This window comes from Diospyros lotus, chromosome 13 (genome assembly GCF_014633365.1).
Source record: "Diospyros lotus cultivar Yz01 chromosome 13, ASM1463336v1, whole genome shotgun sequence".
Lineage (NCBI taxonomy): Eukaryota > Viridiplantae > Streptophyta > Magnoliopsida > Ericales > Ebenaceae > Diospyros > Diospyros lotus.
The window spans coordinates 4,291,056-4,308,928 of NC_068350.1; the positions used below are offsets into that span (position 1 = coordinate 4,291,056).

General features: G+C 35.6%; 1 protein-coding gene across 1 annotated transcript; it reads left to right on the forward strand.

Moving 5' to 3' along the window:
• Positions 1-450: 450 nt before the first annotated feature.
• LOC127788456 (uncharacterized) lies at positions 451-17,105 on the forward strand. The gene is given in 17 exon segments (XM_052316729.1): positions 451-955; positions 1,197-1,326; positions 1,475-1,512; positions 2,970-3,063; positions 3,290-4,345; positions 4,348-5,360; positions 5,363-5,536; positions 7,009-7,140; positions 8,426-8,498; positions 9,330-9,369; positions 11,278-11,350; positions 12,312-12,377; positions 13,918-13,995; positions 14,096-14,268; positions 15,213-15,259; positions 16,251-16,506; positions 16,575-17,105. Coding segments are annotated over 17 exon segments (4,083 nt in total). The 5' UTR covers positions 451-635; the 3' UTR covers positions 16,895-17,105.
• The last annotated feature ends 768 nt before the right edge of the window (positions 17,106-17,873 follow it).

Here is a 17,873-nt window from a genome sequence, read left to right on the forward strand (position 1 = left end):
GTAGAATGAGATTGTCAAGAATGATTTATGTTGAATGTATGTTTAAAAAAAAATATTCTCAAGATAACGCATGTTTGAAAAAAATGGGGGTGTTACATATTTGATCAAAGATCAGTCTAAGATTAAAAATTGACTAGATTAATTGGATATTATTAATTATATTTTGAAATATTAAAAAATGTTGAATATTATATTTTTATTATTAACTTGTTTGGTAAAGTTTGATATTAAATTAAATGTTGAATTTAGTGATAATTTAATTTATTTTATGGAGTTACATGTTAATTAATTTAATTTAAAATATTATATTATATTAATTGTTGAATGTAAATTCTTATTTATTTTTTTTAAATTATATATAAACATATAAAATTTTATATTCAAAAACTAAAAACAAAATATTTCGATCCAATACAAATGGATCCACCCCCGACCCGTGCTGGTATACTGCAGTCTAATTTGGATCGGAAAACAATGCCTAGTTGTTAGAAGCCTTAACCCAATAATAATCTCTCCCTTTACATGGGAAGCAAAGTTGCTGATTTTCCCGATGCTTGAGCCCTAGAACAATCTCTAGAACTTCTTCAGCGAGTGTGGTTTATTCGTGAAGTTACAGAATCCGACTCGGCACTAGGATGGAAGGAGCCATTGAGGTGGACTTGGACGCCAAAATTGCAGAGATTGCGAGCCGAGCAAGGGGAAAGAGGACAGGGAAGGTCGGAGCAAAGAACAAAGGAGGCAAACGCCGGAAGGAGGAGCAAACCGCTGTACTGGACAGGAAGAGTGCGCCGGCCGATAATGGTCCTCCGGAAATTTCAATTTCGATGTTTGACTGCTCGGTTGAGAATCACTTTAGAGCGATTGAGAGAATCTGTAAGGTCAGTGGAGAGGCAGAGTGCGATGGTTTGGAAAAGAGCGAAGTCGAGCGCTTATCGACCTCAATCACTTTCTTAAGGTGAATGCGCGCGTAATTTCTTGTTTATGCTTTTAGGGTTTAAACAATTATATGTTGGCTACCAATGATGAATAAATTTGTAGTAAGCAAAACAAAGCTCTGCCTTTTCTGTAATGTTGGATAATGATATGCTGAAGTGCTTGGCATTTATACTGATTTAATTTTTGGGTCTTTTTGCGTCATCTGCCCATTGATTCCATCTGAATATTTCTTTTTTTGACTTGTTTTTGCATGTACGCAGAGAATGGTGGCAGTTTAATTACCAGCCGAGAGCTGTTCAGTTTGCTTGTCAAAATGAAAGTAGTCCCCAAGGGAAAGATGTTATCAGTGGGATAACTTTACCTCCATTTTCGGCTGCAACTGTTCCTAGGGTACGTAGCTCCACATTCTTTGTTGAGAAATTTATTTTTAGGTTGCTTTAGTTTTATCCACTCCACTCCTGCCTGGTTTGTTGTAATAGTTTGTAGAATCTGTACAGTTTTCCTGCCCTTTTATACTTTGGTTTCCTTACTGACGCAGAAGGATGAAGAAAAGAACTTGATGTCTATGGAATCCAGGTATGTTTTTTAGTTTTAGGCTTAATTTTTTATTTGGAATACATTATAGTTTCCTTTATGTATTTTTTGAGAAGAATTCTTTATCTGCTTGTTTCATGCTCCTTTTCAGTTCTATTTCTATATACTTTACTGCTGTGACCCTCGTATTTGCTTATGATGATGATATATTAATGGGCACATCATCTCTATTCATAAGCTTTAATTTTACTGAGTGAGGTTTTGGCTCTCCAATCATCTTTATTCATGCCTATATCTTCTGTATGGCCATTAATATTGTATGGTCTGTACAACCATTATATTTTATGTAATGTTTAAAGGGTTCTCATCAAGTTTTTTTTGTTCTTTAATCCCTCTTGCTACAAATTTTTTCTTTGCCATCCACTTTGCTCACGTCTATCTATCGATCTTCTACTTACATGTCTAAACTGTTTTAATTGTGTCTCTTATATCTATCTTTTATAAGTGTCACTCAAATCTTATTATGAATAATCTCATTTTTAATTCTGCTATTTCTTATATGGTCACACATCTATGTAATATTCTTTTCTTAGTTACACTCATATTTTGCTTATGTTGGTATTTAATGGCTCAATATTCCATGTCATGCAACAAAACTAGCCTCAGAATCAGTTGATATCTTCCCATCTTTAAAAGATTTTACCATTACATAAATTGGTTCCAAACATGCTGTTAGAATGTTTAATTACAAAGAAAAAAGTTGCTCTACAGTTCCTAAAACTCTAGTAGTGTAATCACACGTGATGCAATTTAACTCTTATCACACAACATTAAGAACATTTATTTATTTATTTATTTTTATATATACATAAACTATATGTCAAATATAAATAGCCAAAATGGAGGAAACTCATGTCCGAAGCAAAGTGAAACAAAAGAAAAAAGTCTGTCTACAAACATATACAGCTCATCAAAACCAAAAAGAAATGGACTTTGTCTTACAGTGAGATTTATTTTATTATTATTTTTAACAGGAATGCCTTTGACAATCCATTCTTTTGTTTTCTTACAAACACAAGAAAGATTAACTTCAAAATGAACTAATAAATCAAGATCATCAAAAATCCCTCCTATTCCTCTCCCTCCAAAGGGCAAACATCACACAAAACATGTATATCATATCTATTTCCTATTATGCACACTAGGGAAATTCTCATGGCTGGTTGCGTAGTCTTAGATCTGTATATCAGTTATTAAGCCCCTTCTATATACCGGTCAATAAACATGTTCCATATCATATAACTGACGGACATGCATGGCTTGTCTGCTTATTCTTTTGTTATTATTATCTTATCCATTCTGTCCCCTATGCTTTTGCTTCAAGTCTAATCTTATATGTGAAGAACAACTTGTATTAGGAAGTCCTAACTACAGACTTCCTGTACCTTTTTATTCCACTTGTCATTATTAGGCTGTATCTCATTACATCTCATTTGCAGAAAAGACTTTGTAATGTATGTTGGAGGGCCTGTGTGGGCATTGGATTGGTGCCCTAGAGTTCATCAAAGGTCTGGCCATCATGTTAAATGTGAGGTATTTATCATTTATTCTCTCTCTCTCTCTCTCTCTCTCTCTCTTTGAGGTTGTTGAATTACTAGCAAAACCCATTTCACATCCGAAGAGGGAAAAGAAAAAGAATGTATAACAAAATGGATCTAAATGGTGCTTAAAATCTAGTTTTTAGGTCTGCTGGTTAGAATTTCTACTCTTCTGTTGCACTTTGTACCCGACTGTTCTTATTGGTAAATTTGCAATTCAGTTTATTGCTGTTGCTGCTCATCCTGCTGAATTTTCTTATCACAAGATTGGTGCCCCCCTTATAGGCAGAGGTCTCGTTCAGGTATGGTGTATTTTAACTACTGGTATGAAAGAAGATGAGGTGCCTCAGGTGTCAAAGAAGCCAAAGCAGAGCCCTAGTGTCACAAGAACAAAGGTCAGATCACCGCAATCAAAAAGGCAAAGATGGAGGCCTAGAAAGAATCCAATAAATGAATCTGGAGATAACCTCAATGGCAATGATCAGTACTTGCAGCCTCATGCGCATCTATTTCCTGAAAATTTATCCAACTTTCTTCCCAAGCTCAAATCACCTCCATCAAAAAAGCAGAGGGGGAGACCCAGAAAGAAGGCAGAAAATGAATCCCTAGATAATCTTAATGGCAATGATCACCATCAAGCTCTTGCTGTCCGACCTCCTGAAAACTCCTGCAACTTGCTTCCCTTAGATATAGTTTCAACAAATGTTCATAAAGATCATGCTGAAAATGATTCTGGAAGTAAAAGGAAGGATTCCTGCCAAGGACTTTCGGCGGGTAATTCGTTGTTGGCATCTTCAAGTGTGAGGAGCTTGGAGGATAATGGAAGGACAAGGGAATCTACGCACGAACATGATCTGCCTTCATTGACAATGAAGGTCAAATCACCTCAATCAAAAAGGCAAAGGGGGAGGCCTAGAAAGAATCCAATAAATGAATCTGGAGATAACCTCAATGGCAATGATCAGTACTTGCAGCCTCATGCGCATCTATTTCCTGAAAGTTTATCCAACTTTCTTCCCAAGCTCAAATCACCTCCATCAAAAAAGCAGAGGGGGAGATCCAGAAAGAAGGCAGAAAATGAATCCCTAGATAATCTTAACGGCAACGATCACCATCTGCAAGCTCTTGCTGTCCAACCTCCTGAAAACTCCTACAACTTGCTTCCCTTAGATATAGTTTCGACCGATGTTCATAAAGATCATGCTGAAAATGATTCTGGGAGTAAACGGAGGATTCCTGCCAAGGAGTTTCAGCGGATAATTCATTGTTGGCATCTTTGAGTGTGAGGAGCTTGGAGGATAATGCAAGGACAAGGGAATCTATGCACGAACATGATCTGCCTTCATTGACAATGAAGGTCAAATCACCTCAATCAAAAAGGCAAAGGGGGAGGCCTAGAAAGAATCCAATAAATGAATCTGGAGATAACCTCAATGGCAATGATCAGTACTTGCAGCCTCATGCGCATCTATTTCCTGAAAATTTATCCAGCTTTCTTCCCAAGCTCAAATCACCTCCATCAAAAAAGCAGAGAGGGAGACCCAGAAAGAAGGCAGAAAATGAATCCCTAGATAATCTTAACGGCAACGATCACCATCTGCAAGCTCTTGCTGTCCAACCTCCTGAAAACTCCTACAACTTGCTTCCCTTAGATATAGTTTCGACCGATGTTCATAAAGATCATGCTGAAAATGATTCTGGGAGTAAACGGGAGGATTCCTGCCAAGGAGTTTCAGCGGATAATTCATTGTTGGCATCTTTGAGTGTGAGGAGCTTGGAGGATAATGCAAGGACAAGGGAATCTATGCACGGACATGATCTGCCTTCATTGAAAATGAAGGTCAAATCACCTCAATCAAAAAGGCAAAGGTGGAGGCCTAGAAAGAATCCAGAAAATGAATCTTTAGATGATCTCAATGGCAATAATCAGTACATGCAACCCCTTGCTGAAAACTCATCCAACTTGCTTCCTGAGGTCAAATCACCTCCAACCAAAAAGCAGAAAGGGAGACCCAGAAAGAAGGCAGCAGAGGAACCCCTAGATAATATTAATAGCAACGATCACCATCTTCAAGATCTTTCTGTCCAGCTTCTGGAAAATTCCTGCAACTTGCTTTCCCTAGATATGGTTTCAACTGGTTCCCATAAAGATCACGCTGAAAATGATCTGTCTTCATTGGCACAAAATGAGCATCAAGAATCTTTTCCCAATAATCCAATGATACTCTCAAACTCTGACTGGATCCTATGGAGTCAAGCGAGAATGTGCCTAAAGCTGGTCTCTCCGGGAGTGATGCTACTAATTGTGTCATTCCCATGGATGTTGCATTGCCTAGAATGGTGTTATGCTTGGCTCACAATGGGAAAGTGGCATGGGATGTGAAATGGCGACCCAATGTTTATGGCAATGAAGCCAAACACAGAATGGGATATCTTGCTGTCTTGCTTGGAAATGGAGCTTTGGAAGTGTTAAGTTTCTCTTTCAACTCTGTTTCTCTTTCAACTCTCTAATGTTTCTTTGTTTTGCAATTCTGATTTCTCCTGCACATTGTGTCTGTCTGTCTGATTTCTTCAAGTCTTCCCAATATCTTTGGAAAACCTAATCTTAAATGATCCCTCACATCTTAGGAAGCACAGCCACTTTACCAAGGTTAGCCTAAATGTACTAGGTGTCGCACAGAAATAGAGATATGTGTTGTCACTCGCTATACAGAAACAACCCTCTCAAAGTAGGGAGCCTTGTGCATTTGGGATGCCCTTTTATTTTCCCCAAAAGACACTGTTTGTACAGTGGGATGCACTGTCAGTATTTTAGGGATACACATCCTAAAGTAGGACAAATATTGGCATTTTGGTGTTATAATGAAGTTTTAGAACTTTTTTTTTTTTGGTGTCGCTATAACAACAAAAAGAAGTTCTTTAAAACTAAAAGGGAAGTTTTATCATTCGACTATAAAACCATATTTGTCTTGTCACTCAAAATGCTGGGTAGTTAAGTTCAAAAATGTGCAAAATATAAGTATAACTAAAATGAGAAAGTTACTGTGGATATGACTTCATCCATGAAAAGACAAAATAAGAAACCTTATCATTCATAATAAGGTTGGAGTGGCACTTACTAAAGATAAGATGAGAGAATCACGATTAAGATGGTTTGGATATGTGAGAAGAAGATCAAAAGAAGCAGTTGTTGATGGATGAAATGGAGGAAATTTGAAGCAAAAGAGGGAGAGGGAGACCAAAGAGAACTTGGCGGGTAACCCTTAGACATGACATTAGATATAATGACCTTATAGAGGATATGGCCTCAGATAGATATGATTGGAGATCTATAATTGATGTAGCTGACCACTCCTAGTGGAATTAAGGCTTGTGATTGTTGTCATTTTTGTTAAATATGCATATATTTTCCACCCTTGTTCCTGTTGTGTTGGTTTCCTGTCTTTCTAAAACTTGTCATGTTGGTATGTTTTGTATCTTTTATTGTTTTTGTTTCTTATTTCTAATTCGTCTAACATTACATCTATCTGTAGTAACTTACTGATGTAAAAAATAATAATTATTATTCTTCCGAAAAGGAAAAAAAATAAATTATTTGCAGTCATTTCTCCCATGGTTCTTACTCTTTGAAATGACCGACAATATATAAGTTAATTCCCATGGCCTTCCAAAGAAAAAAAAATTGGACCTACCAATCGTTGAGTTTTTTTGTTAAATTTCTTGGAGCTGTAACTGAATACTGAATGGAGGGTGCCTACGTGCTTGCCGTCTGTATTCTGTATTTAAGGAAGCTCAAGTGCATAGTGTAAATACAGGGCTCTCTATTAATATCAGATATGGTCTATGACATTGATTGCTAATGGTTTTCCTGCATACTCTTATATAACAAGAAAGAATATTTCTCTGCCCAATGTCTAATGCTCAAACTTAAAAAATGCAGGTGGGATGTTCCTCTTCCTCAAACGATGAATGTGATCTTTTCTGGCTGTCAGGAGGAGGGAACTGATCCTCGTTTTGTCAAACTGGAGCCCATCTTCAGATGTTCAAAATTGAAATGTGGTGACAGACAGAGGTAGTTTGATTTGAAATTTAATTTGATAATTTTGGCTCTATTGATATGAAACTCAATGTGGTCTCTGTATTATACTGAAACTAGAAAGACATAATCTGAAAGTTTTATGCTATGGGCTTGTGCTAAGTTGTTGTGGGGATTGATATCCCAAAAGAGGACTTCTGATGAAAAACTTGGTATGAAATATATCACCTACAGGGTACTAGGCTAAGGTTTTATGAAGTTTCTCTTCCTCAAGTTTATATACTAATTTTTCTATGTGGTTGATGGCCAGAATGTTCTTCCAGAAAACATGTTGGGGTAATTATTGAGATATGGCATAGCGAAGTTTTTATAATGAATGTTAATGAGAATTGGTTTATAAATTTCCAACTTGCAATTGAAACTTTGTTATGTTGTATATCTGCCTATATGTCACTGACAACTAAAATTACCAAACGGGACCTTCTTTTTGAGCCATGGTATTTTCTTGTGCATAGGATACATTCTTGCCATTTCAATATAAGACTTTGTTCAGCTGCCATTCTTGCACATTACCTAAACCGTATGCTAAAATTTGGTTTCGTCTGCTGACCATCTATAATGTTTCCTAGTTCATTGCTTGTTATGTTATTGAATATGGGTTTGGGTTCACAATTTGTGTGTTTTGTATTTTTCCCTTGCATTAGTTTCACATCCCTAGGTTTCGTGCTCCTTTGATTCGAGCAACCTAGATTTCTTTTTTAAAAAATTCTTAGTCATATTTCCTTTAATTTGGGGTAGATCTATGTCACAACTTGGGGCAAAAATTCAGCACAGAATGGATTGTGGTTCCATAGGGTGCTCGTGATTTTCCAACCCTCCCTCCTCCGTTCCCTTCCAAACCCAACCCTCCTTCAACCCCCCCCCCCCCCCCACCCCGGAAAAAAAAAAAAATGTTCCTTGTGTGTTGTGCTTTGCCCACTGCACATTAGATATTTGACCTTCTGTTTCACACACTGTTAATTTGTATGGTATTTCTAAGCAAAACCTTCTAAGGGAAGACACATACAAGAGCTGATGCGATAAACTTTTTACAAAGATTTTTTTTTTTTTCTGCTGTAAAAGTTCTTTCTCCCTAATAGCTTGTTGATTTTGCAAGCTAGAATTCCTGTCACCAACTGCACCTAGAAGGATTAAGGCTTTTATATGTTGTTGTTGTTTTTGTAAAAGCTCGTTAATTTTGCTTGACATGTTGTTTGAGATGTTTATTTCATGGTTTACTTCATTTTACCCATTGGTATTCATCTGCACTATCTTGTTACAGCATTCCTCTAACAGTGGAGTGGTCTACGTCATCTCCTCATGATTTAATTCTGGCTGGATGTCACGATGGAGTGGTAATGTTTGCACTACTCTTTAAAGAAAAAAAAAAAAAGAGAAAAAAAGTGTTATTTTTCTTTTAGTTGGCACTCATGAGTTATAGTGCTAGTTGAAAGGTCAATTATTGTACTTCTATTTACCTTTCTGTTTATTGGGTGTGGCGGTGGGGTTGTGGCATTGGATTTAAGCTTAGTGGAGTTTTGAGGAGGTAAGTTACTTTTGGGTTATCTCAGCAGGGAAATGTCTCAGACAATGTTTATTTTTGCAGTGTCATCTTATTGAGCAGTTCCTTGAATTATATGAAGTCTATCTTCACCTCTCCCTTTATGTGGAGGGATTCTCCCTGGGGAACATTTTGGAACATCAAGGCCATCACAGTGTGAATGAGTTTAGGCCATGTTCCTAGACAGTCCTTTCGAGGAACTTTTGTCTCAAAAGGGGTGTGAAAATATTGTTTAGTAATTTCATGTCGACCTTTCAATTAATTGATCATTTAATAGATGAGGATCTGTACGTACAACTGAAGTAGAGACTTGTATGATAATGAGATGGGGAGGAATCTTTAAGCTTGTTCTTAATACTATTAGCTAAAGGCAGAAGGATGAATTAACTTTACCTTGTCCTCGAGAAAGAGCCCGTTAGGCAGTTCAGAATTGCACTAAGGCTTATCATCTGTTCCTATCTTTCATTCATTGTATTGATACTAGTCATTACTCCCCCCTAAAATATAGCAAGGCAAGTAACTGGTTGAAATTTCTTCTGCTTTAAGCTTCCTGCAATTTTTTTATCTCCTTTGAATTCATTACCAGTATGGCATCCTAATTAAAGATATTTTTGGGTATGATCAGGTTGCCTTGTGGAAGTTCTCTGCTAGTGGTATATCTGAAGGTAGTGACATTGTACCTCAATTTTTTATTTGGGAATATCTTCTTAGATAGTGTTTGTTAACCAAGATATAGATCGAAAAATATAAGATATGGAAAGCATTCCAAACTTTTGTCCTTTTTAATGTGTTTATTAAACTTATCAAGCGACCTTGGAAAATAAGTCACGTGACTTCTTATTTGGCATTTTGCAAATATGCTTATCTCACTCCTCTCTAGATAAGCATGTATTGGACCCATATATCTTCCAGTGCTTTCCAAAAAATTTAACAAATTGTTTGATAAAAATTTTGGAATGCTTCACAGCTTTATCTTGACCATTTTATATCTTGTTCCAGAAAGCATTCTAACTTTATCTTGATATAATCTTATATTACTCATTTTAACAAATACTACCTTAATAGTGTAGAGGCCAGAGTTTTTTTTTTTTTTTTTCCCTCCTTTCTGTTTTTTTTTTTTTTTTTTTTTTTTGGGGGGGGGGGGGGGGTGCGCTTTAATGTGCACACAACCACAACATGTACATCCTGTCCTTGGATTAGGTAGACTTCATGGAGCATGCACCATGAGGAAAAGGGGGCTGATTATGGGATGCAAACATGAAGGGTTTAAGTTTGCAGTTTATCTGTATTGGACTTAAACCTTAAACCTTTGGGCAACCTGAGCAATTCAGCTGGGTTTTGTTTATCTACTAGGATAGGGAGCAGATACAAGAGACGAGGGAAATGTTAGTTACAAGCACCACCAAAACAGTGGATCAGAAAGTGGGTAGATGATCAGGAAGTGAATGGAAAACCTAATATCTCTCTTTGGGAGAGTCCTTCCTTCAAAGTTAAAACAATAATAGTAAATATAATTTAAGACTTGGCTTCAACAGGTACTTACAAAAGATAATGGATGTATTTACAGAAAAAAAAAAGAAGATAATGAATGCTTGATTGGAACTTGAGTACAAAATAGGGAGCTGTTGAATTGGTAAGGCGAATTCAATTGGATAACTTTGAAGATTTAATGGTCTAAAGTGTGAAGGTATGGAAGTTGAGTTTTGCACATAAAAAAAAAATTATAATAGCTTTGAAAAATTTGCATGCAATTTCTAGGAATTGTTGCAATGAATGACTAGAAGTAATGAAAATCTCATTTTCTTAGCAGGAATTGATACCTCATACACACACACACAAAGAAAAAAGGTAGTGTATCAGGCTTCCTGTATTAACTTGGCATAGTTGCATTAAATGCTCTAAATATCTGTCCTAATTGCTATCTACCAAAACCAACCAATTAGTTTAGTAGTACAATTATTCTTGAATGTTAATACGGTAGTGGCATGTTAACTAAACTTTACTGAAAGTGTGGATGGTAAGTAAACCCATAACATTAAAGTCTACTAAACTTTTTAAGTGTCCCTTTCTAATCATACATTTCTTGAAGGTTTGTAAATTGTTCTAAGAACTTCATACATGCCTTATTTGAAAATTCTGAAACATTCCCTTGGGAGATGGACATTTTTAAACATTCTTAGAAGGCTCTTTTGTACTTGCTTAAATTGTCTAAACACAGAATTATAAAAATGTTCATGCAGTTTCCAAGATATTTTTAATGACTTCATAGTCAGTTTGCCTTAGTTTCTTGGCAATTTCCTTTGATTGTTTCCCAGTGGTGTCTGAACATTCTGGCATAAATTCTGTAATGAGTATCACACTGATAACACGTGTGCTTCTTCTGTCAAATAAAGTTTTTTAGGTAAACTGTGATTTGATTTTGTGTAACTGTTCTGCAACTCTAATGGAATGAAAGTATACGTTGTTTCTTAATATATATTAATTTCCTGAAGACAGATTCATATGACCAATGCTTTTTTGTGAGTCATAGAAGGATATTTATTCAACACTTTAATGCACCTCTTTAACTGCAGATACGAGACCTTTGCTTTGCTTCAGTGCAGATACTGTTCCTATAAGAGCACTAGCTTGGGCCCCATTTGAGAGGTTGGTAACGTTTTGAACCACTTCACTAGATCTTTTTGATAATTTCTCGATATATGCAGATTGCTTGCATCAAAGATCTTGATGTATTGGCACTTTATCATTCATCTACTGCCACAGACATTCACTACCAGTATAAATGCCAAAAACTTGTGTGTGATCTCCCTATCTCTATGGGAAAAATTCTCTGTGTGCCCAAACAATCAACTCCATCTAAGTTAGCATATCAGACCTCCGTCTTCCCCCTTACCATACCCCTTTCTTCTGCTTCTTTCTCCAGCAAGCACCTTTCCATTTATTTTCATCCAACTCGGCTTCTACGGACATCCTCATATTTCTCTGCTCCAAGTTACACATCTTTTAATTCCATATCATCAAGTCCTCAATGAGCAACTTTATTTCCTTAGTATCCATTTTTCAGTGTATTCATTGCCTTGTAACCCTCCCATCACTTCTGATAGTTTCTTCCACAGGATGCCTTCCTCTGTCATAGGTGAAATACGAGAGTTCATTTGGATGCTCAAACTTTTTAACGTGCATTGGATAACAAACTTGATTTTGAACCAGTTTAGTGAAAAGAATCTGCTTCTCCCACCCCAGAACTCCTAGAATCTGGCCTATTTGGAGAATTTAAGTTATACTTAATGAAAATTCAGGCTATTAGAATCAACAGAATCTGAGGACTCATTCATGACAGGAGGTAATCTGCTGCATCTAGATTTCACATTTGACAGTAAATTACTCCTGCATCTCCTGTAATCAAGTTCTGTTGGTGGTTGGTTAACCAATTAAAAGTTCTTTTGTTATATCAAGTGACCTTTGTCTTTACTTTTGTACCTATTAAGTAGATTAAACATTAATCATGATACTAAATTGTTCAAGTCCTTTCTTTGATTATTATATTTTTTTCCTGATTTATCTTTTGCTTTTTGCTTCTGTTAAATGTTTCTTTCCTGAACTGCAGTGATCCCGAGAGTGCAAATGTTATTGTAACAGCTGGGCACAGAGGCCTTAAGTTTTGGGACATACGGTAAAAAAAAAAGAAAAAAAAGAATTGTACTTCCACTTCCATCTATTATCATCCTTGTTTTCTATTTACAGTAGTCTATAAAGTGTGGACACTTCCTAGGGTTGTCATACCAGTGTCATTGGTGTATCAAACACTTGCAACACACCCACCTGGCATGTCCAACACTTCCTCAAAATTTTTTAAAAGGATATGTAAGGGGATATGCATAGTGCACACACGGTCCCCTATGCAAACACTTCGAAGACTAAAAAGTAGGGGTTTTCTTTTTGACTCTTTAGTTTCACAACTTGGCAATTGCATGATTCTTTTGTTTTTCCTTATTTTGATTGCATTACTATTCAGTTTTGATACCCTTCACACTTCTAATCTTTGGTCTTTAAACATTGACCGGATTGTGAGGGGGCGAAGACAACTGAATTGTGAGGTGATTGCTAATTAGATTAGAGCTACTCATTTGGAATTTTGTCTTATGAATTTTAAATGCATATTTGTGAGTTTTGAATCTTTTGATATTTTATTATGGTTTAAAAATATAAAAATTAATACGTATCTCAACTATGTCATGTCCTACTTTTTTGAAAAATGCTGTGTCCTATGTCCTCATGTCCATATCCATGCTTCATAGTTTAATGTAAATAATATTGTTTTGCGACAAATAAAGATGGTTCATTTTTTGTATGGAGAAAGAGTTATTTTATTTTAATCAAGTTGAAAAGTTCTGAAACAGTCCAAAGGTCCTTAGAGTTGAAAATAAATTTGTTTTTTTATGTTAATGTGCATTTAATAGCACTTGAAGTTTTTAGTTTTCAGGTTTTTTTTTTTATCACCTTTTGTTAGGTTGTTTTTATTTAAAAATTTATGTTATTTTATAATTTTGATTTATTAATTTCGTTTACTTGTATTTTTATATATTTGTCTTTTTCCTGCCCCTCCCCTTTGAATAAGAAAGTAGATTAGAGGAAGAAATAAAATGAAACAAAAGATGCAAAAATACTTTTTTGTAATTTTTCATATTTTGATGTAAAAAAATTTTAGGCATGAAGATTCCAAATTTTTTTTTACGTATTTGAACTTTTATATTTTAGTATAAAATATCTTTTGCTTATAAATATTTTATGTCAAAACAAATGGAGGCTAAACTAAAAAAAAATTTAGGTGTGTAATTTTTACATTTTGATATAGGACATTTTTTCTTTAGAAATATTTTACTAAAAAATATATATGTCAAAAATAAATGGAGCCGTAGTTTAAAATATTGTTTAAAATGCTTATTTATAAAATATAATGGTCTCACAAAAGACAAGACTATAGATAGAAATGATTGGTGAGCTATAATTCATGTAGCTGACTCCATATAGCGGTATTAAGGTTTGATATGTTGTCTATTTTTTTTTATAAAACAAATGAAAGGGAAAAAATGCAAGGACTGGAGAAAAAATCTGCTTTTCTTTTCCTGATTCAGAATATCCCGTAACCTGCCTAACTTATATAATAAATATTTGTGCTTGAGTATTTATGGAAAGTTCTTTGTTGTTTCCAGTGATCCTTTCCGCCCTCTGTGGGACCTGAATACAGTGCAGCGGACCGTGTATAGTTTGGACTGGCTTCCAGATCCGAGGTATGTGTTGACATTTTTTAGTTAGGTGAAACATATCTATCCCTTTTATGTTTAATATTTTCTTCCTGTTTTCTGAATTTGTGGTACCTTATGCTTCTAGATGTATTATTGTATCTGTTGATGATGGTACCCTAAGGATCCTCAGTTTGGTGAAGGCTGCATATGATGTTCCTGTTTCTGGAAAACCATTTGTTGGAACCCAACAGCAAGGATTCCACAGTTACTACTGTTCACCATTCGCAATATGGAGTGTTCAAGTTTCACGACCAACAGGTAGCTTTATGATATTATTGTTACATGTTTGTAGTTTGACTGTTCTCTTAGCACAAGTATAAAGATTTTCTTTGGATACCTAAACACTCTTTTCACTTTTTTTCTCTTTCTCTTTTTCTTTTTCTTTTTTTTTTTGTTAATAGGTGTTTATTAAGGTTATTAATACATAAGAAATTAAAAGGGAATGAGGGTATATACAAAATGATGGAGACAAGGGTAACAATGCTAGTCCCATTAATAGCAGTAATGAAACCATTGGCTAGTATGACTTCAAAAATGAATGGTAATGCTGAATATTAGAAAGCAGCTCTAAAGTACTTCATAAATCATGGAAGGCATGACAACCTGCTGAATGTTGGCGGTGTGGTTTTACTCTGTTGATGAAGGTCTCTAAGTTAATTTTGGATGGTCAATCTTAGATGGCATAATTGGCATTGATAATGCCAATATGTGCTTAAGGGTGGTAGTTGTTGTGGTTAAGGTGGAAAAGAAGATTTTGGTCATGTTGACTGATGGAGACATTGTATTGCCAAAGGATTTGGCAATGATCACAATGATTAATATTTGGTCCAATGAGGTGGGTAGGGATATCCATGCAGTTTGAGATAAATGGTTATCTAAAACTTAGTTTAAGGGGATAATTAGTAAGTACTGTAACTCATTAAGAGGAGAGGTCATCTTGAATATGAAGGGGGTGGGGGTGTTTAGTTTTCCTAGAGAAGTATTAGTGTTTATAAAACTGCAAAAGTTTAAGGGGATAATTAGTCAGTCTGTAATACCCACCTCTTACTGCTAGAAATGAAGAAAAAGAAAAAATTGCTGGAGGAACAGCTCTCTTTAGGACCATCCATCTGGGAAAGTAATGTGTTTTTGTGATATAATGTCTCAGTCATTATAGACCATTTTCTTCCTTAGCATTTACAGATTTCATTTTAATTGTTTAGGCATGGTTGCATATTGTTGTGAAGATGGAACGGTTCTCCGCTTCCAGGTGGGGTTTTCAACTTCTTGTTACATCTTTTTCTGTCATGTTCTCTTTGTTGTTATTTCCTCATTTAATGCTTACTGTACTAAATATTGGATATGTCTGAATGCCTGTGATATTTTATTTCTGTAAAGCTTTCTCCTGGTGCAAATAGAAGTTGCACATTGGTTCTGAACAGATTATCATTCCTCCAGATATCGGCAAAATGATGGAAAAATCATAAATTTGGTTTTTATTCATCAGGAGGGAGTAATTGGAGGTAGTATTGTTTAGTTAACAAAATCAGACTGGTTCTAAGTGGGCTGCGTTTAGAAATACCATGTGATCACTGTGTGTTTAAAAAGTGGAAAGAAAATTCTGTGACTAGAACCTTTATCTGTATTTGACAGGCTAGGATGTTGGGTACCTGAACAAAAACATCTCAAGCGACAAGAAGTTAGCGTTAACATGCTCAGACAATGAATGCTTGATAATATTGGATGGTGCCTCCTAATTCTGCTTACTTCCAAGTTTAAAAAATCTGAGGGTAATCCTGAAATAAATATTAAGTTCTTTTTGGGGTGGGAGTTGAATAGGATTCGAATGAAAGAAACATTAAGTTTAAACTTTGCAACGCAGAAAGTCTCGTGTACTGTGGATGCCTGCCTATAAGGAAAAGTTTTAAGGAAATAAATATAACAAACTACCGGATGAGTTTGAATTGCTTTCTAGTTTGGAAGGCTTCATCATGATAACCATACCTGCTGTACATAAATGTTTTGTCTTCCTGGTAATATACTGGCATGGTTCTATTCCACATCACTTTCTTTTTCCACGTCATTCTTCAGCGTGAGTTTTGAGTAGTCAGGAATAGAACATTACATTACATTAACTAATCAGCTCCTACTGATAGCAAGAATTTGTATACTATCGTGTCTGTTAGTCAATGCACATTGCACACTGAAAACTTCCGGCTTCCTCAAAGGTTGAAGGACCTGATCATGTTACAATTGTGCAGCTTACATACAAAGCGGTGGAGAAAGATCCTTTGCGAAACCGAGCGCCACATTTTCTGTGTGGGTCGTTGTCCGAGGAAGATTCAGCTCTTACAGTAATTAGCCCATTGCCTGATATTCCATACCCAATGAAGAAGTCATTGAGTGAGTGGGGTAATGCCCCAAGAACCATACGTGGATTCTTATCTGTATCAAATCAGGAAAAAAGAGCAAAGGAGCAAACGGGGAAAGCTCAAACATCAGACGATCAACCCCTAGGTGAGCTTTATCATACCTGTTTGTCATCTTTCTGCAGCATCTTCATCTAATTTTCCATTTTGTTTCAGCACTGTGTTATGGCAACGATCCGGGAACTGAATTTGGATCGGAGGACCCGGGTACGTCGCAGACGACCAAACAAAGACCAAAAGCTCAGGCAAGCAGCAAGAAAAAGCAGAAAGCTGATCAGGCACTAGTTTGCCGAGATGAAGAGCCAGAGAAGGTAGAAAAAGATGAGATGGTTGAAATGGAAGTTTTTCCTCCAAAGATAGTTGCAATGCATAGAGTAAGATGGAATATGAACAAGGGTAGTCAAAGATGGTTGTGCTATGGTGGAGCTGGTGGAATTGTACGCTGTCAGGAAATCGACAAGTCGGCCGTCCGATGAAGAGTGAGTGTCAGAAACGGATTTGCATATGATTTATAATCCTCCAGATCTGCCAGTCCCCAGAGTAGTATTATTATGGTGCATGAGTATATTATCCAGATATCCCCATTGTATGTATTAGCTGTATATTATATGATATATTTAGTGTATTCGTTTCCTATTTGTAGGCAGGGAGTTCTTATTCTAATTTCACATTATTCTTGTTACTGTTTACAGTAGTTTTTTTTTTCTTTTTTCTTTTTCTTTTTACATTCTTGTTTCAGTTTTCTCTTGACTTGGAGATAATAGTTTTTAAGTCAATAATCATCCATATTTGAAATTACTATTTTTCCGTGATTTTTTGTCGTTTGTGCCTTCGATTTTGACAAAAAAAGTAAATTATAGGTGTAGATTTTGTTTTATTGCGCAAAGTAAGGAATTAACTTCACAACTTATTAGTGCGAATCCTAGTTTATTGTGATTTGATTTGTGTCCTGAAGGCATAATAATCATCAATACTTGAAAGGGGTAGTTTTGATAAGCTTAAAAATTAAAAATAATAGTAATAATAATAAGACTTTTTCCTAATCAATATGTTCAAAATCTGTATGCATGGCAATTAGCAATAAAAAAGAAATTATGTACATATCAATACTACATAATTGGCTTTATAATGTCACATCATCAGAAAAATTGTTATATTATAATTGCATTGAATATTTTGTTGTAAAGTCAAGAGAGGTTAACGCTTGGCGATTGGAAGATCGGTAATTAAAGATTGGTGACAAATAGGAGATGTTTAAGAGGGATGTCAGCACATACATAATCAAGAGCATGTTAATGTAACCTTAATTTTTTCTACGGGATTGCAATGCAAGAATTCCTGGTCGGGTGCCAGTACACCTTTTTGGGTGTGAATGGGCCTGGGGGCACTCTTTTTTTTTTTTTTTTTTAAATTTTGGTTTATTATTATGCATATAATATGAAATGTATAGAATAT